General features: G+C 43.7%; 2 protein-coding genes across 16 annotated transcripts in view; one reads left to right on the forward strand and one right to left on the reverse strand.

The window, feature by feature from the left end:
* TIAM2 (TIAM Rac1 associated GEF 2) overlaps positions 1 to 16,884 on the forward strand; it is a 237,245-nt gene extending 220,361 nt beyond the window's left edge. For 11 of the 13 annotated variants that reach the window (XM_073789760.1, XM_073789759.1, XM_073789762.1 and 8 more), the window contains 8 exons: positions 3,252 to 3,431; positions 5,093 to 5,211; positions 6,478 to 6,586; positions 7,194 to 7,252; positions 7,815 to 7,920; positions 8,849 to 8,936; positions 9,316 to 9,470; positions 10,795 to 11,906. In XM_073789760.1, coding sequence (XP_073645861.1) covers positions 3,252 to 3,431; positions 5,093 to 5,211; positions 6,478 to 6,586; positions 7,194 to 7,252; positions 7,815 to 7,920; positions 8,849 to 8,936; positions 9,316 to 9,470; positions 10,795 to 11,390 — 1,412 coding nt within the window. In that variant the 3' untranslated portion in view covers positions 11,391 to 11,906. Of the gene's footprint in view, positions 1 to 3,251; positions 3,432 to 5,092; positions 5,212 to 6,477; positions 6,587 to 7,193; positions 7,253 to 7,814; positions 7,921 to 8,848; positions 8,937 to 9,315; positions 9,471 to 10,794; positions 11,907 to 11,939; positions 12,548 to 12,911; positions 13,013 to 16,506 lie in introns of those variants that run through there. The other 2 variants (XR_012324921.1, XR_012324922.1) reach the window with 2 other exon arrangements.
* Positions 7,540 to 24,920, reverse strand: part of TFB1M (transcription factor B1, mitochondrial) — a 61,937-nt gene continuing 44,556 nt past the window's right edge. Inside the window, exons 6-8 of one of the 3 annotated variants that reach the window (XR_004529300.2) lie at positions 15,247 to 15,374; positions 11,908 to 12,261; positions 7,540 to 11,437 (exon numbers count right to left, since the gene is read on the reverse strand). Coding sequence is in view for 2 of the 3 variants with exons in the window: in XM_033867881.2 (XP_033723772.1) it covers positions 12,003 to 12,261; positions 15,247 to 15,374 (387 nt within the window). In the remaining variant the exon portion in view is untranslated. Of the gene's footprint in view, positions 12,262 to 13,007; positions 14,093 to 15,246; positions 15,375 to 24,920 lie in introns of those variants that run through there. The other 2 variants (XM_033867881.2, XM_033867882.2) reach the window with 2 other exon arrangements.

The raw sequence follows: 24,920 nt of genomic DNA on the forward strand, positions 1-24,920 counted from the left end.
GCAGGGGGTAGAAAGCAATGTATGCCATTTTCTTTCTTTCTTTCTTTTTAAAATTAATTAATTTATTTTTATTTTTGGCTGTGTTGGGTCTTCATTGCTGCGCGCGGGCTGTCTAGTTGTGGCGAGCGGGGGCTTCTCCTGTTGCGGAGGATGGGCTTCAGTAGGTGTGGCTCGCGGGCTCCAGAAGCGCAAACTCAGTCGTTGTGGCGCACAGGCTTAGTTGCTCCGCGGCATGTGGGATCTTCCCAGACAAGAGCTCGAGCCAGTGTGCTCTGTATTGGCAGGCGGATTCTTAACCACTGCGCCACCAGGGAATTCCCTTCTTTCCTTCCTGTTAACCTTCTTCTTAAGCCCGAGGATCCACTGCAGAAAACCACCACCAAACAGCAACCACCAAACTCACAAGAAGTGTGTTAACTAAAATTAAAGCCCCTTTGGTGAACTGGGCGCTTGTCACAGGCCACGTTCTGTCACTGAAGTACCTTCCGTCTCTCCACATTGTTATCGTCTTATTTTATTTTATTGACTTTAATTGAACATTTTTATTTTTCTGAAGTCCAAGTGGACCTGGGTGACCCACCTGCATTGCTCGTCCCCTTCATGTCAACAGCAAACATTACTCTGTGGAGCTGGCGAGATGCCTGAGCTTTGGCCGCCGACTTGCAGCGGGTCAGCTTGGGGGCAGGTGGCCAACACGTTGATCTGCCTGGGCTTTCAGTGACGGGCCGGCCAGTCACCCGTCCTGGGAAGCGCAGTCAGAGATTTGTTAGCAGTGACCTTCTCCAGGTGTAGGAGTGTTGGAGGGAGTTTTTGTGCCACAGTCACCATCACTGTTGTCATCAACCCAGTGTTTAAGCTATTCCTGTAATAACCTGTTGACAAAAATAATCAATAAACAGTCTATAATAGGAATAGAAAAGAGTTTTATTTGAGCCAGACTGAGGAGTACTGCCCAGAAGACAGCTTCTCTGATTCCTCTGAGGATCTGCTCTGGAGAAGCAGGGCTGTCAGCACAGTTTCATGTCTTGTCAGAACAAAGAACATCAAACAAGTCAGGGATACATTCCTTCCAGATTTCCGGAAAACCAGATCAGCACGTACACAGCCAGTCAGCATGGCCTTGGCACCTGGGAAGGAAGTCTTATCATGGAAGGAGGACCAGCATTGGCGTCTCGGGAAGGGAGGCATTTCATCTTTAATTTTAACATGGACATTCTTTACTTCTGGTCAATGCACCCTTTTCTTTAATAATTAAAGCAGATGTACAGTGTATGTTTGAAAGGCCACGAACAGGCTGTTTTTTACATTAACGTTAACTCGTGTATAGGCCAGAATGACTTCCCCAGACCTCAATATGTGAACATTTCCTTTACCACACCCTAAACTAGCAATGCTCAGCTGAGGTTTTGTCATTACCAAAGGCTTCTTTCAGTCATCACACACCTCTTTAGGTATGAGATTAGAATTCTCGGATTTGTCTCTTTCAGAAGATATTTTTCTATCCCATTCTTTGGAATTCTCATTTCTGGGGCAGAGATGAGAGGAGGCCTTTAAGCTCAAGGTCATGAGCAGCAGTAATTCAACCTGCACGGAGAACATCAAACAAATACAGGTCCCCAGGGGTTGCTCCTGTTCTGCATGGGCCCTACAGTGGAAGGCGTCTTATGAAAATATATGTAATCCTATTCAAGGTCACCTGAACCGTCTCCAGGGAAGCTCGCCAGGCTACCTGCGTTTTCTCAAGTGTACCTGGAAGTAGGATCTGAACCTACTGAAGCTTAAACTGTTACAAATTCCCAGGATAAAAAGTGACTTCCCCAGGACTTGAATGCCTTCTTCACAGTTAGGGTTGGCCTCGTGTAGTTCACTCCCGTTACGATTTGCCCAGTGAACCAGGGCTGTCTTGCGTGACGACGGCGAGTGTTGGAGGGGATTCTGCATTGGAACTTTTTTAGTTGTGTCAGCAGGGAAGTAGGAGCCAAGCTACGTTCCAAGCCCTTTCTGTCTGTCATCAAACGCTCCTTGATGGCATTGCCATAAAGAATCCGGAGTTTGCTCTTCCGTGTTTCTTTTTCAGAAGTGGGGAATGGCCTCTCTGTACTGTCGTGGAGGGAGCGTAGGCTTCATCCAGACACCGACAGTGTTTAGCCAGGTCCACTGATGCAGTTCTGCCATTTGGTTTAAATCCTAGAACAGGCTCAAGTTGAAAAAGGGAAGTCTTGAGTGCTTCAGGCCAACAAGACAGAGCCCAATCTGTCTCCTCTAGTTCTTTAAACCAGAAAGAGCTAGCTTCCTCCCATGAACACCTTCTTATCGACAGTGTAGTAAATTAAAAGCATACCAATGGTTTGCTCAGTTCCTTCTTTGCCACGAAGATGAAGGATCATCTCCCCATCCACTTTGTGTAGTAGCCACATTCAGAATGGTACTGCATCGCCTACAAGTTCCATTTTACCTTTGTACAAAACCCCAAATAAAGATTTGTTTTCATCCAAATGGGCTGAATTCCAATAGCTGGTCAACCAGTGCCAGCAGGTGGAATCCAAAGCAACAGCTGGGGTGTCCACTGGCACCCTCATAACTGAAAGCACTTGGGTTCGTGTGTGTACCTTCGTGACACGGAACAGAGAGGTGGTTTCCACTGCCCAGAGGGGCCTGAATCTGGTGGAAGGTTTAGATTGCTTGGAACTGTAGAGATGGAGGCTGCAGTGCTTATCAACTTATTTTTAAAGGAAAAAACTTGCTTTGCAGATAGCCCTCAAGTGTATAGAATAGGAAACAATTTGCGCTAGGTCCGTGAAAAAAAACACTGGTTTGTTTTGTTCTATGAACCTTTTGGGGGGTATGGCATAGGGTTTGGATACACTGCTTTGTGGCTTTATGAATCGTTTGAAACTCACTTTTCCGGCACCTGTACCAGTCTCTCTCATGGGTATGCATGTGAATGTGCCTTTAAAGGCAGACACTCCTGCACTTTGACTCGATGTCCCTCTTTGGTGTGTGGCTGGGACTCTTCTGGCAGCCTCGTAAGCCCCCTTAAGCTCTCATGGGATTCATCACAGAGCGGCGGTGCTGAATCCACCCTGACAGCCGGGCAGTGACCCACGGGTGCATCTGGGTTTTTCTTGAAGGATGTCATTAGGAGGACTGTAGAAGTGGATCATCTGTAATTCCATTAAAACCTAAATGAAGCAGAATTTAATTCATCCTCCTGTGCTCTTCTAAGGGTCTTTTAATGCATCTGCTTGTAGCTAAAACTGATAAAGCCTTCAAGGCTTTTCTGGACGCCCGGAACCCCACCAAGCAGCACTCCTCCACTCTGGAGTCTTACCTCATCAAGCCCGTTCAGAGGGTGCTCAAGTACCCACTGCTGCTCAAGGAGCTCGTGTCCCTGACAGACCACGAGAGCGAAGAGCATTACCACCTGACAGGTAAGAAGCGAGGGGCCCAGGCCGCGATGTGACGGCTGCCGCCCCCCAGGCCCACGAGCTCCCCTCTTCCCTGCTTGCTTTCACATTCTGGAACATTTGTCAGTACTGTGATTGTTAACCTTAGGTACCATTTTAGTATGTGAAAATAGCTAGGCAGTATGGCCATCCCTGTAAGGTGGGCAAAATATTTTGGCAAAAATTATCTCACTGGAATAGCCTCTGGAAGGGTGTTTCCATTTTCATTTTTCAGAGAAGATAATTGAAGCTCAGTGAGTTGAAATAAACTACTTCAGGTTACGTGGTTAACAAACAAAGAGTGCTGCCAGGACCAAAACCCCGGCCTGTTTTCCTACAACTTTGAAATTGTGTGTGGTTTGCTGCCCACGTGCGGCTGATCAAACATGTTGTGTGAGGCTCCACCCTGTGGACGGCTCTGAGCGGAGCCTGACTCTGAAACCAACACCCGAGGACCCGTGAAGCTTTTTACGGCTGACGCGGAGGTGTCTTCTTTTGTAACCTCAGAAATTATTGGCCTAAGATACAGATTTGTCAGATACACAAAGCCCCTCACTTTGATAGTAAACAGAGTATCTGTTAAAGAGCTGCTGTTTGGATCGCAGAGAAAGAGTGATGTGTTCTCCACGTGTCAAAGCTAGGAGGTCCAGTTACGGTACCTGTAATAAAGCACGTGGAGAGGGAAACAAACTTATTAATAAACATTAGTATTACTGAATAGCAAACACCAAGAAGAGTGTAAATGAAACTAGCTGTTTTTCTGTGACAAGCATACTTTTGTATCGTAAGTAATGAGGATAATTTTTTTGTATGAAAGTTACAGCTTATACATAAACGATACAGATTACGATTAGCATTCAAATACTGTGTGAACGGTTCACTTTGCATTAAGATGATCTTTAAAGGGGGTCTGTTAAAAAGTTTTCCTCCCAGCGTCCCTCCAGACTGAATTAAAATACCAAATCAGAAGAACAAAGTATGAAAAATAGTGAATTTGGAGGTGACTTGAAATTTTCTTTTTGCCTTGGATGAAATCATTTTGTCCCTCACATGCCCACGCATAAATGCAAACAATTGCTCTGGCAACTGGGCATTTACAGAGGCTCTTGCAACTTGTTGTTAAGAAAAATTGTCATTGATCACTATTCCAGTAAGTGGTCCAGGAGGAGAGGCAAAGTTCAAAAGCAGGTATCCTGTGGCCAGTCAGCCTCAGACTCCTTACATCTGTCTTTGGAAGTCTGGCAAAAAACTGAACCCCTCTGCACCTGAGTTTTCTCACCTGTAAAATGGCATTGGTAACAGGTCCTACAGTCATCGAGTTATTGTGGGGATTAAATGAGATGCTTCACATAAATCGCCTCATAGAACATGCCAAATAGAAAGGGCTCAATAAATAGCTTATTATTAGTGATACTTTTTACTTGTACTCTGCCTCATTTCAAAAAGAATTTGAGGTGGAAGAGAACTCTGCTGTTCTTCATATTGTAACTAGGCTACCGTGGGCTGCCTGCATCATACTCGAATGCTGCTGCTCTTAGTGAGAACGGGTCTCGGATTCTGGCTTGAATCTTGAACCTTTTCATTACTGCTGTTGGGCAGGATTTCAAACAAACCAAAATTGTAAATATGATTTGCGTATTTTGCAGAAGCCCTGAAGGCAATGGAGACAGTAGCGAGTCACATCAACGAGATGCAGAAGATACACGAGGATTACGGGACGGTGTTCGACCAGCTGGTGGCAGAGCAGAGCGGAACAGAGAAGGAGGTCAGTAGGACTTCCGGATCCTGAGAGGCTGAATGCCTGTGACCACCGGGTCTGGAGGCCACCTGTTAGGGACTTCGTGCAGGAGAAAATGCCTAAGATTTTCTTTTTGATCTTAATGCTTATAACAAGCCTCACCACTTAGGTATAAATGTAACATAAAATTGATTACATGGGTTTAAAAATATAACCTTATGTCCTGTTAATATCGTATTAAAAAAAAGAAGAAACATCACTGAGCTCGTATCTGTACCTCTTCCTCCTTTCCCGTGGAGTGTGAGGTTAAGACAGATCCCAGAGGCTAGAACATAAATGGAGCGCTGGGGCTGGTGGGGGTAGGATGGATAAAGGCAGTGGCAGTCAGCATGTGGAGAGAATTAAGAGCTTTTCTCTTGGGCTTCCCTGGTGGCGCAGTGGTTGAGAGTCGGCCTGCTTATGCAGGGGACACAGGTTCGTGCCCCGGTCCGGGAAGATCCCGCCTGCTGATGCAGGGGACACGGGTTCGTGCCCCAGTCCGGGAAGATCCCATATGCCGTGGAGTGGCTGGGCACGTGAGCCGTGGCCGCTGAGCCTGCGCGTCCGGAGCCTGTGCTCCGCAACGGGAGAGGCCACAACAGTGAGAGGCCCGCGTACCGCAAAAAAAAAAAAAGAGCTTTGTTTTTTTCTTTTCTAACCTCAAATATCGGTGCTACCTCCTTACTTACAAAAGTCGTTTAAGTGGAACGTCACAATTTCTCTATTTTTCTTCTCTGGCTGGATTACTAAATTTAGAATTTTGAGTTTTAAAAAGCCTACATATAAGAAGTAATATAATTTAAATAGAAAAAGACAAGAACAGAAAACAGCTGTAGTTTTTTTTTTTTATTACAATCAGTTTCAACGTTGGTACCTCTGCAGGCCTAGTGTGCTTTTGGGATTAGAGGTGGTGAGTGTACTAGGTCTTGGATGAAATGTTAACAAAGGCACTTGGGATGAACCTTGACACTGGGGTGGAAGGAATGCCATCCCACAGGGCAGGAGGCGTGTCTCACCCACAAACAATGTGTGCATTGGAGCAAAATGCCTTCACGTTTATGTTATTTTTCAAACAGTTTGATGCTTAGCTCATATTTTCAAAATCGCCACTATTTAAGGCCCCATGTTTACAGGAACCATAAAAATCAAAGTGAACGTACTTCTGTGACCATATATGTGTGATCCCTCTCTCATATGAGACAGCCTCCCCCCAGGGTTTCCACGTCTTCTTGATCTCCTGTTTTTGCCATTTAGGTCACAGAACTTTCAATGGGGGAACTTCTGATGCACTCTACAGTGTCCTGGTTGAATCCATTTCTGTCTCTAGGAAAAGCCAGAAAGGACCTCGAGCTCACAGTATTCGGTCAGTACTCCATTCAAAAGAATGTAAACTTAAAAGAGGCTGTCAAGAACGAAGAACCTGCTAAACCCAGCTAACTCGTGATTTCCAGAAGGACTTAGAATCATTGCTCTAATGGCTTTGGCTTAACATGGACAGCTTCCAACTCTTTAGAACTCTTGCTCTACATACTCATCTCCTCCCTTCTGCTTGGCTTAGTGGATCTCACCACGTGTTACGGGAACACATCTCCCCGAGGCTATTTTGAAACCTGCTATCTTAGTAGTTTGCTGCACTTCAGAATGTCTTAATTCTCCCGGACAGCTGGGAGAGTGGGTATAGACCGTGCATGCTCACTGAGACGAACACACATGTCCTCAGCGTTCAATAAAACAAAACAGGAATTCAGAAAACAAAATGCCAGGATCTCCTTCAGATAATGGCTCTTAAATTAGCAGGTACCTCTGCATAATTCAAATATGAACAGAAGGAAGTACCACTTATTCACTCATGTCAGCATCATGGGATCTTGTAGAGCTTTTGTTCTATTAAAATATTCAGCTACAGTTCAACCTTGGGAGAGTGTGTATTAAATAATGAAAGTCTTTTCTTTCTTTTTTCCTTTCTTTAGTTTTTAAGAGAGCCGTCATATTGGTTTATAAAGAAAACTGCAAACTGAAAAAGAAATTGGTAAGACATGAATTAATTTTAATTAAAGCTATCTTTTCATGCCTGTTATCTTCCTATTGTTGAACTGGGAAGCCTGCTAAGGATTAAGGCCTCACTGAGTGATGCGACTTATTCCGGAGGTTAACTAACTAAATCAGATACTCAAGGTGTTTCTTATCCTCCCCACCAAAGACGTCTGTTTTAAAAGAAGATGTAGACAAATACCCATGCTGGGCCCTACAGAGAAAACCAGCTTTTCTATCCCTAAAAATGGTCCACGTTTTCTCCATACACCTGAGTCTGTGTAATTTTGGGTTTTTTTTTTTTTTAGAGGTAACATGGGGTCATGGAAAGCTTGCTTGTCATTTTTGCTTAAAGATCTAGAACTTTCTGCTTCCCAAAACACGACTCTGCCCTGTCCCCAATCCCTGAGAGCACACCTGACCTGATTCCCTTTTGCATCCTGAGCCCCACACGGTGGCAGGTCTGCACCAGGGTGAGCTCACAGCTTCTGTCGTGCGCGCACATGCCCGCGGGAGCGAGCTTGCTTTAACACTGTTCTTGGTGGGCTCTCACGCTGCAGCCGTCGAACTCCCGGCCGGCACACAACTCTGCTGACCTGGATCCGTTTAAGTTTCGCTGGTTGATCCCCATATCCGCGCTTCAAGTCAGACTGGGGAATACAGCAGGTAATTGTTGTGTGTCGTACAAATGCCAGAAAAAACATTTTAAGGGAATTTTTAAACTGTGGAATGAAAAAGTAGCAAAGAACCTGGGAATAATTTTTGGTATTTTATCTTATAGGCAAGGAAAATGAGGACAAGAGAGATTGGAGAAAGTAAATGCCAGTGGATGGCTTTTCTTTGCCAAATACCTCTCTTTATTGCTTCCTTATTTTCACTGTCGATGGTGTTCAACATTTTTCTAATATCCTAATATTTCTAATTATTTTAATAACTTTAGGGATAATATCTATCTCTAAAATTTGTTATAGAAACAAAGGTCCACAAATTTAAATTTTTACAAATTTTGATACACCAGAAAATTTCTTAAGATTAAGCTTTATTACAGGTGATATAAAAAAAAAATTTCCACTGTGGAAAATGTTCAGAGATCCTTTCAGAATAACCCTGTCCTGGTGACAGTACCTCTGGTTAAGCAAAGGACCAACAGGCTGAGGCCCGCAGTGACGGCTGGGCCCCTGTTCAGTTTTCGTTGGAAGGGCTCATGTTTCCTGGACCATGACTGAGTTTGGGGCTGGCCTCCTTTACCTCAAGAGCCTGAGCACATCCTACCGTTCCTTCTAAGGAACGGGGTTGAAAAATGGGATCCATTTAACCTCTTTCCCAGAGATGGAATCCAGGGTAGGGCGAAAGCACCAAGACGGATGGGAAACCTTAGCAGGAAGTGTACAAAGTAACTACAACGTATTTAACTTCTTGTAACTATTTGTGAAAGTCATACATAGGAGGAGCCACACCAGAAAATGATGAGAGTCAGGATGGGGAATATTTAACTCTTTAAAAAGTTACTAAAATTGTGGTTTTTAAGCTTCACAAGTGTCCTTTACCACAGCATCTTTGGCAAATTTGCGGCCCCTTGTTTCTTTTTACACAGGGACAGAAAATAATTCCTTATGGGAGCTGATCCACACCAAGTCAGAAATAGAAGGACGGCCAGAAACCATCTTTCAGTTGTGCTGCAGGTATTACTGACTTCCAGAAATTAAAGCCAACGGGCATAAGACAGAATTATGTTCTCTTAAAAGTGGGTTTATTTTTAGTGCCCTCCTGAATGTTGATGACTTCAGGATCACACCCACCCTCTCCAAACTGGCAACTGCGGCTCTAGGAGAATATACATTGATTAAATATACATCCAAATCTTAGTGCTTGAAGGAAGTTCAAAAGCGATCAATTCTCGCTCCTTTTGTAAATGACGAGAGACCGAGGCACACAGAGGCTGGGTGACTCGCTGTCAGTCTGTGCTGAGAGCAGTCACGTGCCACGGGAGGGCCAGGAGGCGTGGAACGGAAGCAGGACGAGACAGCAGACACTACAACATGTCTTCTCTTTCCCCGCCAGTGACAACGAAAGCAAAACCAACATTGTCAAGGTGATTCGATCTATTCTGAGGGAGAACTTCAGGCGTCACATAAAGTGTGAATTACCTCTGGAGAAAACATGTAAAGATCGCCTGGTACCCCTCAAGAACCGCGTTCCTGTCTCAGCCAAATTAGGTAAGAACTCTGCTAGCCTTGGGTTTATTCAGGAAAACATGACGAGCTCCTCTGCAAGGATGTATGCTTTCAAGAGAGAGCAGCAGGTCATCGCTTTGTAACTCATCAGCAGTAGCTTCGTAAGCTCTACACCACACACCCGATACACAGGGTGACATGAGAATGTAGCAGCAATTTTATTTCCTTTTAAGAAGCCTAAACATGCTCGGTTCCAGACCTCCTTTTATAAAACATAAGCACCCCCAATCCAAATCCTTCGTCTTTCACCTGCTGACACAGTCTGCACTTACCATCTTCTGTCTTTCTTCCACTGAGATGTACAGGAGTCAAGGGACTGTTGTGCTCATTGCCGCATTCCCGGTGCTCAGAACAGTGCAAGGCCTCTAGAAGGTCAACACTCAGTGAATTAAGGTCAAGAAGCCTAATGCTCGCTAATACTCATTCTTAATAAGCCCACAGGTAAACATTCCAAATCATGCTGTTCTTCAACTTTCTGCCCGTTTTTAAAATGTCAGCTTAAATTTTTAGAACCTTCTTTCTATGTTAACTATTTTGTTAATATCACTGATCTAGTTTTTAGTCTTACAAAGTGTATCTCTTCTTTTTGGTCACAGTTTGACCTCCTCAAATTTTCCTCTACTGGCAAAATAAGCTACAGCCATTAAAAATACACTGTTGTCTGCAGAAACACAACTGAGCTCCCCCTTTCCCTTCTACCCAAGAGAAAGGAATTATACGCACACACACGATTCAATATTCATGTTAAATCTCAAAGTTGGCTAGAAATTCCGGCAGAGACAGTTCTCATGAGAGAGAAAAAGCATTTTTGTACTTTTAATTGAGCAGCAAGGGAAATGAACCGGTGAGAAGGTGGGCAGAGAAATATGGTGGTGTAATCTTAGTTCTCAAACTACAAAGTACTTTAGTGAAAGAAAGGAACCTAGATTTTATTAGCAACTAACTTTTAAATTTATTCATTAGCAAGAGCTAATTTATTCATTAATTAGCTGTAAAACTAACTTTTAAATTTATTCATTGGTAATAAGAAGCCTAGCCCTTATGATAGTTTATAGCTTATTGTTCTCAGTAATAAGCTCTGGTAATTGGTCCTCTAAAAAATGCCAAATTCCAACTTAAAATTTCAAATAAACATAAATAAAAAATGTCCATATTTGCAGTATCGACATTTTTTTTAGTCCCAGGAGTGAAGTGAGGTGATAAAATTTTAATTAAGATGTTAAATCTGATAACCCACAAGGCAGAAATGAACACACTGTGGAATCGGTTCCTCTACCAAAGGGAAAATGTGCTTTTCTCACTGCAGCTTCATCCAGGTCCTTAAAAGTCCTTAAGAATTCCTCCAGCAGCGAGTGGCCCGGGGAGCCGGGCAAGGGCAGCTCGCTGGACTCGGATGAGGGCAGCCTGAGCAGTGGCACCCAGAGCAGCGGCTGCCCCCCGGCCGGGAGCAGACAGGACGCCCAGAAACACCCCCACGAGGGCCTGGCCGACTTCTCCGACAGTCTCATCAAAGAGAGCGACATTCTGAGCGACGACGACGAGGACGACCACCAGGCTGGGAAGCAGGGCAGCCCTACCACAGACATCGAGATCCAGTTCCAGAGACTGAGGATCTCGGAGGACCCGGACGCCCGGCCAGCTCAGCAGCCGCCCGGCAAGGACGGGCAGCCCAAGCTGGTCCGGGGGCACTTCTGCGCCATCAAACGCAAAGCCAACAGCACCAAGAGGGACAGGGGAACTCTGCTGAAGGCGCAGATGCGTCACCAGTCCCTGGACAGTCAATCGGAAAATGCCAACCTTGATCTCAGCTCCGTTCTCGAGCGAGAATTCAGCGTCCAGAGCTTAACGTCGGTTGTCAACGAGGAGTGTTTTTATGAAACAGAGAGCCATGGAAAGGCATAATACAGGTCAATCCAGATATGGGTTAAGTTGCTGGTTTCACTTTTAAACTGGGGGTAAAATGGAAATTGCAGAAAAACTATTCATTATTGGGTTTTGTGCAGTATACATTTTTCCCACAAAATAGTTGTAAAGATTTAAGTTATTTTAATTTATTGTGGATCAGAAAACTAGATTAAACTGGTCAGAATCTGTAAATTACTTAGTTTGTATCCCTTTTGAGCAGGTATCAAAATGACTTAGAAACCTTAAAATGAAACTGCGTTCTAATTAATTTATGTGGAAAAGGGTGGGGAAGTTGTGATGAATAGCTTTTGAAAGATCATTTTTTCCAATCCTCTGGGCATTTCCTTTGAGCTCTTAGGTTCTGCTTTATTTAAAGCGTATTTAAATTATTCTCATGTGGGTTAGGGGTACAATGTGCAGGTATTTCATTTTTGTAAGGTTGTAATAGATGCTGTTTATACTAAACATGTCATATCTATGCAGTATATATATTAAAAGAAAGCTTGTACTGTACCTTACTTGACGATATTTATTCTCTTTACCAAGCTGTAAAAGGGGAGTAAGTCACACCTGGGGAGCACACATAGGAGAAGTTCAACTCTGTGAACATCAACATCCAGTCGGCTGCCAGCCCCTGACGTAGCAGCTACAGTCTGTAACTCTCCTTGCCATCCCCTTTTGCTTGAGTTCTTCTCTGAAATTGTAAGCAAAGAGGTGTGGGTCTTCATCACACATTTTTCGGTATGCGTCACAGAGGCTCTTAAAATGTAAGACAGAGAGCTGGGTGGGTCGAAGAGTAGGGTCCACATCGGCCAACTGTAACAGTTTCCCAGTGCTTTCTAATCGCTGGGCTTCAGGGAATAACATTCTGAAAGGAAGAGAAAAATGTGAGAATTCTACTTAAAATTCTGCCCATCATCATGCTTCCTTCTACCCTCATTTGAAACCGGCATGGTTCTGACAACTGACAACTTTGCAGAGGCTTTTCTTCCACCCCCTAGAGCCCTGCAGGACCCCGAGCCAGTGGAGGACTCTGCTTACGCCACCAGGCAACAGGTACGAACCACCACTGAAGGCACAGCTAATCGGACCTGCACGGTGTGTCCACATGAGAAAGGAGTTTCTAAAGCTCAATCAATACGTGTATCTTGAAGGTAAATTTTATCATATGCTCAGCTGCATTCTTAAAGGAACATAAGTTTGCTGTGCCTCACATTTTAATATAAAAATTGCATATTATTTCCGGTGCACTTTTGATTCTCTGTAACTTGAACTTACCAGCCTTTGGACCTCTTCATCCCAAAAGAATGACCTTTCTTTGCAAAGTTAGAAAACAGTTCATGTGAAACTAGAAAGTTATTTTCCTCTTTAAGATGTTTGAAGCATCTTAAAATTGATTCAAAGTATACCTTTTAAATTTCGTCTAAATCAGATCATTGTTTTAAAATGAATAGTACAAGTGACTGATTGACTGAAATATTGCAAAGCTACACCTGGATTTTATTTTCTTCTCTCAAGTCTCAGAGGGCCCGGAAGACATCGTGGCGAGAGGACACTGACTTTTTCTTACAGGCTGATGGTCCCCGCAACCAGGAGCTGCGTGTCCCTACATTCTCAGGGTGAGCTGACTGAGATCGCTGAGTTCACTTTCATGGCAAGCAGGGGTCTGATCATAGTTTCTAACTATGATCTGGGACTGATTTGTGGTGTGGTGTGACTGAAGGACACCAAAAGGTCAAAGTGGGTTACAAGATTTGGTCCGTATCTGCATAGGGGTCTGTGCATGTGAAGTAAACGGGGCCCATCACTTAGCTGGGGGGTTGTCCTGGAAACACTAGGGCCAACTCCGGGCTCAGGCCAATTCCAGGATTTCTACAAGTAGGATGTACTTTCTGTAATTTTTTCCCTCCACGAATCAGGGCTGTCATGTACAACTGTACGGGTCACACCCTGTGTGGAATCCAGCTTGTTTTACTTCAAGTCGTGCATCCTGGCGGGGGCCGGGTGGGGTGCTGCAGCGTAGCAGGGGGGGCCTTCATCCTAATTAGCACGAGGATCGCCGGTGGCACCCCTGTCCCCAGCTAGAGAAGCAGGAACGCTGCTGACCTATGAACGCTGGACTAACTAGAGCCAGCAAACGGCAGGGTGAGGTTTCTTCCATCAGCCCTCTCACATCCTCAAGAGCGTGCTTTGTGGATTCCAGTGGATTCAGGATGCAGCTGTCTAGCTGTGCCTGAAGTAGTTTCATGTGCTGTAGGGACCCTTCACAAATGAGAGAACTGAAATGGAGCTATTCTTAGAAAATAATTACGGGCCACTGAAGCTGAACCCCCTTAAACAGCTAAAGTTGACTATATTAGATGAAAGTCTGTTAAAAATATACATACACTTTCCTGCCTTCGTACACAGACTGCAGTTGGGCCTAATTACCCACTTTCTAGGCTGTCACCGGACGTAACACGTTGCTGCGGTGACTTCAGGGCCATCAGGCCGCAGACTCTTAGGCCGCCTTCTCTGTCTGGGCTTCCGGACGTACCTCAGGGCCTGGCCAGAGCGGCGCCCACGGCTGAACACAGGAGCCGCCGCTGAATGGAAATGGCGCTCATGTGGATACTTCGAGCCACTGTCTTGGCGACTCAGAAGTCATATTTGCTTCCTTCTTCTAAGTACGTCTTTAAAAGCTTCAAGAGATATAACAACTGGATGGAAAGAAAGCAATTAAAACCCACTAGCTCGTGTGATGCTAGGAACTATATATTTGGTCTTTGTCCCAGGTTCTTGAGACAGAGCTTCTAAAATCTTTGGAATTTCCTGAGTGACGGGGTGACAGGAGCATCTTTTGTTACTCGTAACAAGCCCCCTTCAACCACATCTGGGCTCTGTGCTAATGCGGCGACTCCTGGTGGCCCCTGGAAAGCTTCAGGACGGGGCAGTGGCAAGAGGAACCAACCACGTGACTGAAGGATGCACCTCTCTCAGCTCCACTCCTGGAAAACTGAGCTCCATCGCCAAAGGCCAATGATTTAATCAGTCCTGCTTAGGTAATGGAGCTTCCATAAAACCCCCAAATGATGGGGTTTGGAGGGCTTCGGGGTTGGTGAACACACTGAGGTGCAGGGAGGGTGAGAAACCTTGAGAGGGCACGGGAGCTCTGTGCACCCTGCTCCCCATGTGATGCCCTGTGCCTCCCTTCCATTTGGTAGTTCCTGAGTTATAGCCTTTAAAATTGATACATGACAGTGAGGTCTGTGAACCATTCTAGCAAATTACTCAACCTGAAGATGAACGGGATCGTGGAAATTGCCAATTTATGGCTATAAATGCAAGTGGAACCTGCAACCTGGAACCCGCGACTGGCGACTGAAGTGGGGACAGCCTTGCGGCACCGGCCCATAAGCTGAGGCGCTGCGCTAACGCCAGGTAGTGAATGGCCAGACTAGAATTAAGTTGTAGGACGCCCAGGTGCTGTCTGGAGCGCTAGGGAGTTCGTCGGTGTTGGGGAAAACACCACACATTTAGTGCCAGAAGTGTCGAGACCGAAAACAGTTCAGATGGTCTGAGTCCTGAGTGTGAGGGGTCATGACCTCCCCAGTACAGGCTCACTATAAACTGTGTGATGTCAGTTTTAGTTTGTAATGATCAAACCAAACAGAACCTCTCGGTGGCATCTCAGGTTAAATCAACATTTTGCTTTCTCCTCAGTGGCCATCAAGGTTTGTTCATCACAGGATCTGAACTAAGAGTAATGTTTACAGGCACGTTGAACGATCATAAAAACAAAGTTCTTACTCTTTGAAGGTGACTGAGGCGTTGGTAAAGAGTGCTACTGAAAAGGAAGAGAAAGCGTTCTTACCCAAGCCCTCGATGGCAGTATTTCCTTCGGAACTGAAAGGCATTCTGAACGACTCTCTCCACCAGCTTGAATGGCTGCTCTATCCTCGGCTGGGTCAGGGGGGTGAAATGCACCACCCCCGAGTCCACCTTCATGGTCAGAAAACAAACATTTTACTGCCTGGTATAATATATTAAACGATCTAACTTTGTAGAACACAGGAGAACAGGTCATCAAGAGCATGGTTTTCACGAACAGCCCTTTATGTGGACTTCAGTTTCATGTTCTCCAGGCACGTAAGATGCTACGCTCGCATCTGAACTGCCGCAGAGAGCTCACGGTTGGCTGCATCTGTTCTATAATGACATCCACTAGGCCTGTGCGTGATAGTCACTTAATTTTAGAATGCAGCTTTACAGTGGCCTTTTAAGGTCAATCCGAATAATCATTAAAGTCAGTAGGCAGATAACAGATAGCATTAGAATATTTTATTTAGCTTTTGAATGAGCAGAAGATAAGCTGCAGCTGTAGTTCTGACTATAAGGCTGGACTTCAAACCAGAGAGACACGGCAGATGGGCCCCCAGGGACCACTCAGCGCTAAACTCCCCAGAGTGTCAGAGGCACTGATTAATCAGCTGGACTGAATTCATACTCGTCTGCACGGCCACATAACTTTCTGGTAGCGACTTTAAATGCCCCAGGAGGCACAGGCAGGATCCAAATAGAATGGAAACCACCACAAATATTACTGTTTAAGTGTCAAGCTGCTAGCCGGTGGCTGAAATTCTTTATCAGAAGATAAAACTTTTCAGGCATATCTGATAAGAGATTTATACCCTGCCCTATTCTAAAAATGGACTCATGGTGATTCACAAGGATCTATTCAAAATAACAACAGAAAAATACTGAAAGTAAAGACTAACGGAGAAATGGAGTCAAAGCAGTTATCGCCCACACAAAAGCCTGACAGAGACCACGGTCTAGGAAATGGGAAGTGTATTCATAATTTACAAAAGCTTTGGTCGCTAAGGGATTACTGCTAAACCTGCTACTCAGAACATCACACAGACTCTACAAAGGCTAAGCAAGTACAGCAATTTATGAAGTGTGGGTTGTACCACTGCTTTTCAGAAGGAATTCTGTATTTTCAAATTCCATAGGGGTTATCATGTTCTCTTGGGAGGACTCACTCCTAAAGCTCCTTGTGGCTACAAAATTCCTTAAAATGGGCCTGTAATATATGAGGATGGGGAAGTTTTTGTTTTGTTTTTGTTTTTAGGTTGGAGGGAAAATACTGGCATGTGACGTGAGACCGTGTGGACGAGACGGACCAAAGATGGCCAACCGGGACGGGCTTCCAGAGGTGTGAGTGGCGTTTCTCCTGCGGGGTCTGAGCTGCCTCACCACGAGCTGCCCCACCAGACCTCTGCCCCATCGTCAGTCACTGAGGCTGGCAAATGCTGGGAATGTTCTAAGCAGTCGAGTGAAAACCGCCAATGGAGAGGACTTTCCGCCTGAAAATGCTCCCCGAAATGTCCCTCAGCCTTCAGACTATTTTAGCGACAATTATACACCTTTGGTGGAAGAGCTGTTATTCCACTGCAGAGAGTGACCATCTCAATGTTCTTATTAAACTTTAATAGTTTTTCAAATTGTGTTCTATGTGTTCCTCCAAGTTCACTAACAAATAATTCCTGTGGGAAAGTAAGTGTTTTGGTTAAAAGGCCGGGACTTTCCTTGGACCATCACAAAAACACCATGGAACAGGGTCCAGGGGTCCCAGAGAGGTTTGTGGTCAGTACAGAGAGGAGAGCCCCTGGAGAGCACATGGGGCTGGGGAACCACTCTAGGGAGGGATGAAAGATGCTTCACGTGAGAGCACTTCTGTGGAAGGGAAAACAGACAGAAGTGAACTCAACTGTTCTAGACCATTCTCTTGACTTCGCCCCACCCCTTTCCACCATCTGCGCTCACTGGCATTCCTGTCCCACCTCTCGTGTTCCGCCAGCCCTCTATGACTCAGGTCCTCCAACCCTTTCAATCCAATCCTTCCAAGTTAGTCAGTTCTGACAGGATTCTTCCACAGTGAGCAGCCTGCCAGTCTCCAGAGAAAATAATCTTTTAGTAAATTATGAGATAAAATTAAACCCTACCCAACCCTAAACCCATGAAATATTATCAAAACGCTAATGTTCAAATACTATTAAGACCAAAGGCACAAAAGCAGGGATAGATGCATTCTCCTTCCAGTACAGAAACTGCCACTTCCGGATTCTTTGAATTTAACATTTTGGCCTCATCTTTATTTGCCTGATTTTATTCCTTTGAGATACAGTTGATGTTTGCAAATACAGGCAATGTCTAATGTTTTTATTTAAATAAAGTTTTAAAACCCCGTATAAATACAGCAGCACCCCGTGTACACTGTAGCAGTAGACTTCTAAAGTTTGATTATAATTTTGATACCCAGTTAAGTTGGCTACTAGTGTCTTTTGGATAAAAGAAAATTTCCACTCACAATCAAATAGTTACTATTTAGTGGAGGACCACATAAAACTCGGCATCAGAAAGGCTCTTCCTGTAACAAGTCCTGCTTCTCTGGGAAACCTGTACCACCCTGTCTTCTACTCCTGCCTCCAAACGCACTTCTCAGAGTTACTCTGTATGACAGAGCCCATTTTCTCTAGAACCACAGGAAAGCTGCTCGGTAACTATGGTAACATACAAAAATGCTTTTTACTCATAAATGAATGCTTATTTAAAATTACAACCATTATTTTTCCTTGAGTTTTAAGTCCATTAAACGGTTTGATTACAAAAAAGAGATCAGTACATAGGCACTAGATGCACTTAAAAATTCTAGTTTAAATGTTGCCAGCCCCTCTCCAAACTCAGCCTATCAGTATACCAAAATGACCTACTACGATGTCAAATTAGAGGGCTTATAGCGACTGTAAGTATTTGCCTCTCCAATCCACTATGAGGTCAGTGCTGCACAAAGCTACGGTTATGCTTCTCAGCATGAGCAGCCCTGGCTGCAGGCAGGCTGGGGGCGGGTGTCCCATGTCCCAGGCCAGGATGTCTAGGACATGACTGGTTATGAGCTCAGAGCAGCACTGTGGGCTCACAGGAGAACTGGGGTAAGAAGCTATTCAATCTTAAATATTAGATACTGCTAACTCAGACCTTGAATCAACATGGTACAGGGAACACCAAAGACTGCGCAGCCCAGTTTCTGACTTTGAGATGATCATAATATGCCAAAGAGCTCAGTAACTACCGTATGAAAAGGTACAGAAACAATACTGGCCATTGTCGAAGAAAGGGTCTTCAACAGCTCCCATGGTGTTCGAGACCATTAAAGGATAAGCCAGTGGAGAGGAAAAACGATTAGGAAGTTACCGTTTATTTAGCCAAGATATAACCATAACTGGGAGACCACAGAAGGAATGATGAGAACAAAGAATGACTACAGGGAATAATCAGAAGGACTCCAAGGACAACACAAGAGGGATTCACAGTTCAAGGTGGTGCTGTCTCAGACAGACTTGTGCAGACGGGAGTGGGAAGGGTCCAGCGATTCTGAGGTGGCCAGCACCACCTGATGGAACATGGGGTCAGGAGTTCGGGAGAGCCACATTCAGTGTCAGGTGAGATGAGAGTAAGGTGAGCACGCTGGGGGATGCCTGGTTCCTCCACCCACCAGTGTCTAGGTTACTCCTCAGGGTCCTACACCGAGCTAAGGACAGTCTCCACTAGAATGTCATGGGCCCTGCAGTTACAACTTCCCCCCAACAAGGGGAGCAGTCGCAAGTCACTGCTGCCTATGCTATTACAATTATGCATCTTGTAGAAAAACATGTACAAACATGCAGATCACATTTCCTAGAACTGTTTTATTCTGCCCATAATTCTCGTCCCAAGCCCAATTTAAGGACAGAATTTCCGCCGTAAAACCTTACAACTCAAACACTCCAACAACATTCCAGGTATTCCAAACCAAGGTATTCCATGAAGACTGACTGTTAGGACCTATAGTTCTTTCTTTAAAGTTTACAATTTGTGTTTGTTATTGAAACAATATTAATTTCTGCAGATGTTCCACCACACCTTTTGTCTCCCACAGATGTCTGAATGGTTTTTCTCTTTTCCTCCTTGGAATCATACAGAAAGAACAGATCTTAAACTGTCAGTGTTTCCTCTCAGAGCACAAGCATGTAAGAGAATGACAGGGTGAGCTGACAGCACGATGAGAAATAAGCCTAAGAGGTGCCCAGGGTGAGGGGAGGGGATGGAGAAAGCTTTTTACTGTGTATATTGTATATGTAAATATAGGTATGTATGTAAATTATGCCTACTAGCAACAACAACAAGATGAATGAGCATCTCTTGGTCCCAAGAAAGGAAACAATTTCAGGGATGTGAACACTTAATTCTAAACAAAGTACAAGAGGGACGAGAACTCACAAACGCTGGATTAGGATTTTCTGTTATCTTAGCCTGTAGTTCCCCAATGAGCACAGGGAAAACACCTTTCTGAAACCAGGACCTTTCCCACAAACCATGACTTCGGTGTCTGTGAAAGGGCGGCACCTGGAGGCGCCTGTGTTAACTGTGCCAGGACTGTGCCCCCCTCTGTGTAGGTGGGGGAGGTCCCTGCCAGGGGAGGAGCCGCGCTGTAGCGGCCCAGGGGGCGAGAGCGAGGGCCCGACCTCCGGTTTCTCATCCACAGTACAGGGAAACTCCTCGGGGACGGTTTCAATCTAAGCAAACTCACAAGGTTCTCAATTGCTGCCGCTATAAATATTACTATTATGAAAAGATTGATAAACAAATATGGATGCAAATACATTCATTCGTAATGAGTCATAACTACCAAAGAGACACTCAAGTTGACTAGTCAGTACATCCCCTTCCTATAAAAACCACCTAACAAGCTCTGTTATGCTGAGAGGGTTCTGCAGAGGCACGGAATGGGAACAAACTCATACAGACGATGCTGCAATGGTCACTGGCCACTCACTGGCACAAGGTACAGGGTACCAGATGCTCCTAGGCCATGTGCTCTCAGTACCCAGGCCAGCTCTCCATTTGCAGAGCTATTCTTTAAATGTGTTCATGTTGTCCAGCTCTTCCTGTTTCTGACTTGAAAGACATTGTGTCTTTTTAAAGATGAATGCCATAGCTACTGGATCTCCTCCTTTACATGCTGATTTTACTAGTTTAACTCATGGAGGTTTGGGGGACCTCCTATGTATGTAACTGGAGGTATAAAAATAAATAAGAGAAATGATTAAAACTGATGCAAGCTCTCTAATTTGGCAACATCACAAAGTCCACATGAACCCACCCAGGACCCTAGAGTGTGGGCAGGGGCTGAAATGTAGGAGACCCAGTGGGCAGAGAGAGAGAGTCACAGGGAAGGAAGACAAAGAGGAAGATGGGAAGAGGAGGAGAGAGGGGTGAGCTGAGAGCCAGGCCCAGACGAGGGGTGTTCAGCCCACTATCTGAGATACTACCAATAAGTGAGGACGTTTTTTAAAAAAAGTCCTGCTCTTCAAAATAATGTGCAAAGAGAATGCAGTGGTGAGGCCACACTAGATACATACTTACATTATTTATGAGGTTGAAAAAACTAGGCTGACCTGCCAAGTGTCACCACAAACTCCAAGACAGTCTTAATATTCTAAAAGAATGTGATAAAGACATAGAAAACAAATCCTCAAGATCCTTTCACATGAAGACATAGAAAGGAGCAACAAAATGTTGTCAAAACAAACAATAGAGCAAATGGCAGTGCAACCTACAAGCAGAAACATACACGACTTGCACAGAGCCATCGGAGCCAGGATGGCCTCTTTAGACATTTGGGGACACACAGCAACCAGAGAATAGCCATCATTTTTAACACGGTCCTCATTATAATCAACTAGTCTACAAACTACCAATTCTAAAAGATAAAGCCTTCGGGCAGCCTAAAGCATTATTTTAGAACTAAAGTAACCATAAAGATGGAGGAAGTAACGCACTGATTGTGCTCAGGGCCGATACTGTTAATTTCCCATGACTGAGTAGGAAGAAAAACATTATTTTAAGATTAAATCAATCACTTTAAATTTGTGGGACTGGAACAGGTAACTATCTTACTTAATCTTACTCTGAACTTTAATTATTTTCAAGGTTGAAGAGAAAGCAAATGAGAAAAGACGCTGCTGTTTTTTTAAAATCAGAACCTTAACTTTTCATTGGAATTACGTTGGCGGCATTTTAAATACACAATGACTGGGCATCATCCCTGACAACGGAATTAAGAGCCACTGGGAGGGGCCTGGGCCTCAAGGCTTTTCTAAAGCTAGATGATGCTCACGTGCCGGCAGGGGTGAGAGACGCAGGTCTGGAGAACTACTTCCCACAAAGGTTTGGTATTGTTATTACTTCTCAAATATTCAGTCAAACTACCAATTCTTTGAGAAGAAAAAGAAAAGCTTGTCTTGACTATCCAGAGTATCATCACTAAGAAAAACACACTAAGGGAATCACATGTAATTTTTTCTTAAAAACAGATAAATAAAAACATTTTAAAGAAAACAGATGGGACTGCTGAGTCACCGGCCAGCTACTCTGCAATCACTCATGGACTTGGCATGAGTGAGAAGCAAATGTTTATATGTAAAGCTACAGAGATGTCAGAGTTCATTTGTTTCCACAGCTTAATCCAGACTACCACTGAAAGGAGCGACTCATTATAATGAGACTTAAAAACACATTCTGTTCTAAATGGGGGCAGGGCTATGAGTGTATGAGGGTTTCAAAAATCACAGTATTCTGGGCCTGAATCCCACATTCCTGCTACTTATATTATGGACCTTAGTCAAGTTATTTAACTTCTCTGGAGCTTAGTTTTCTCACTTGTAAAATTAGGACTTCTGTTATCTCATAGGCTTGTTTTAAGAATTAAATACCTCAACAGTACTTAGCATATAGGAAGCAGTTTATAAATGGTAGATATTATTATTACATCAAGATTATAAAACTAAAGAGTTGCAAAATTACTTAAAATGACAGTCTCTTAAAACAGGACAAAATTATACTTTTAATCATGTAAAGGTAATGTATTATTGTTATTTTATATACTCAAAATCAGCTTCTGAATTCATTCAACAAATATTTATCATACTCGACAATAAGGCAGGCACCACTCCTGGCCCAGGAGAACCTGGAGATTAACAAGACAGAAATCCCTGCCCTTGTGCGTTCACATTCTAGAGGTCTTCACCCAGAGCAAGCAGTAGAGGGGCTCAGACAGTAGGATACTTGACTTATTCTGAACTGTAGAAACAAAAGGATTTGTTGATTGAATGGCTCTTGGGTATGGAATCAAGGATGTTTTTAAGATCCAGGGTCTACCAAATGGCAGGATGACACTGGGAAACTGGGGAGAACTGGTGTGGGGAAAGTCGAGAGCTCAGTTCTGTCCCTGATAGGTCTGAGATGTCTATCAGTGACGTCACACTGGCAGCTTGGACATATTCAGTTGGATGTTTAAAATTTTACAACTGTAAGATGCTACGGAAAAGCCCGAACGAACTTTTTGGCCAACCCAATACAAACTTTGGGTGTTTAGGGGGGAGGGCTGGAGAAGAGACCTAAACTAAGGTAAAGATAAACAAAGAGTTATCTAGGGAAGCCTCTGAACTTAAAAGATTTAATTCTCTTTAATATCCACATTGGAAGTAGATAATAATGTCAATGAATTATATTTCTCTATACACCTCTACTTTCTAGCTCCTTTCTTATACAAGAAATTCTGCCTTGGGTTAAAGGCCTGTAGTTAATGAAAGTTCTTTGCGTTTCAGAAGTTTGCCTTTTTAAAACAGGCAGCTAATGTATTAGAATATAAGTGTTCTCATCAAGGCAGAAAAATAATCAAAAAGGTTTCGAAAACAGCAATGCACATTAAAGCATGCTTAACCCATTTACCCTCGGCAAGTTGCATTACGCTGGAGGTCAGAGCTGGGAGCAGACTGGACCCTCCACCGGCCACCAGTCAGCCTCAGCACAGGTGAGTCTGCACGACAGCCACAGCAAGGAGCAAAACAAGCCAAGGCACTGAAGGGACCTGGTGGATTTCTTGCTACAGCAGTAGTAACAGTGCTGTTAGTGCCTGAAATTCAACTCTACTTCACTCAGTACTTAGACAAAGAACTGTTCATGTATCTCAATGACATTAAGTAAGTTTATAAAGCAAAATTACAACACTATGGCTAAAAACACAAATCCACAGGCATTACATTTCTAAGAGGAGAAAACAATATGTATCTTGCTAAATGCCAGACTTAGAAAAGATGAAAACCAACTAAAAACAACAAAAAATCCAGATAACTGAAACATGCATATCTTTTAACATCTTTATTGGAGTATAATTGCTTTACAGTGTTGTGTTTGTTTCTGGTGTATAACAAAGTGAATCAGCTATATGTATACGGATATCCCCATATCCCCTCCCTCCAGGTGGTCGCAAAGCACCAAGCGGATCTCCCTGTGCTATGCGGCTGCTTCCCACTAGCTATTTCACATTTGGTAGTGTATATATGTCAATGCTACTCTCTCCCTTCATCCCAGCTTACCCTCCCCCCTCCCCTTGTCCTTAAGTCCATTCTCTACGTCTGTGTCTTTATTCCTGTCTTGCCCCTAGGTTCATCAGAACCATTTTTTTTTTTTAGATTCTATATGAAACATGCATTTTTATTATTCACTGCTTTTAAAGAAATGGCTAACATCTAACATGGCTATTAGCAGTTGTAAAATTTTAAACATCCAATCATAAAATTATCTTTTTCTCTCTATAGTGGCTATGAATGTACAGCTTGTAGAATTAACATTACTGAGGTAGAAAAAAAATGAGAACCCAAAGTAGATGAAAATGAAATATGTCTGTACCATTATTCATGGTCTAGAACCTCAGTGTTTGATTTTGGTTCATCTAATATTTTTCATCACATTATTTTGGTGTAATTTCTTTACAATGCTTTCTAAAATCTCTACTAAATTATAATTTATTTGTTTTTAACATCTTTATTGGAGTATAATTGCTTTACAATGGTGTGTTAGTTGCTGCTGTATAACAGAGTGAATCAGCTATATGCTTACGTATATCCCCATATCTCCTCCCTCTTGCGTCTCCCTCCCACCCTCCCTATCCCACCCCTCTAGGTGGTCACAAAGCACCGAGCTGATCTCCCTGTGCTCTGTGGCTGCTTCCCACTAGCTATCTATTATACTTTAGAAATCTTTCTCAGTGGAAAGATTAATAGAAGAAAATTCAGGATACCGCCCCCCTGCCCCCGCCAAAAAAAAAAAATACTTGTAGGTTTACTGCTCAGATTCTAGTCAACAGCTGTTGCTGGGTTTTCTTTTTACTTTTATCAAGATATATAAAAAACTGTCTTTTGAATGTTTAGTTTGAAAGTTACCAATTTTGTGAATCTTGATTTCAGACAAGTCAGAAGCACCAGAATAAACAGATAGTCTCAATTAACTGTCACTTGCGAAGCACAGTCTAGTGAAAAATATTTCAGACCATATTCTTTAATCGGGGACATAAAATAATAAACGGTATCCTCCAACATAGATAAAAATTCAGAAGTAAATTATAACTATGGACTAAAACATAATATTAAAAGAAAAGAAAGT

The sequence above is a fragment of the Tursiops truncatus genome, chromosome 12, assembly GCF_011762595.2.
Source record: "Tursiops truncatus isolate mTurTru1 chromosome 12, mTurTru1.mat.Y, whole genome shotgun sequence".
Classification (NCBI taxonomy): domain Eukaryota; kingdom Metazoa; phylum Chordata; class Mammalia; order Artiodactyla; family Delphinidae; genus Tursiops; species Tursiops truncatus.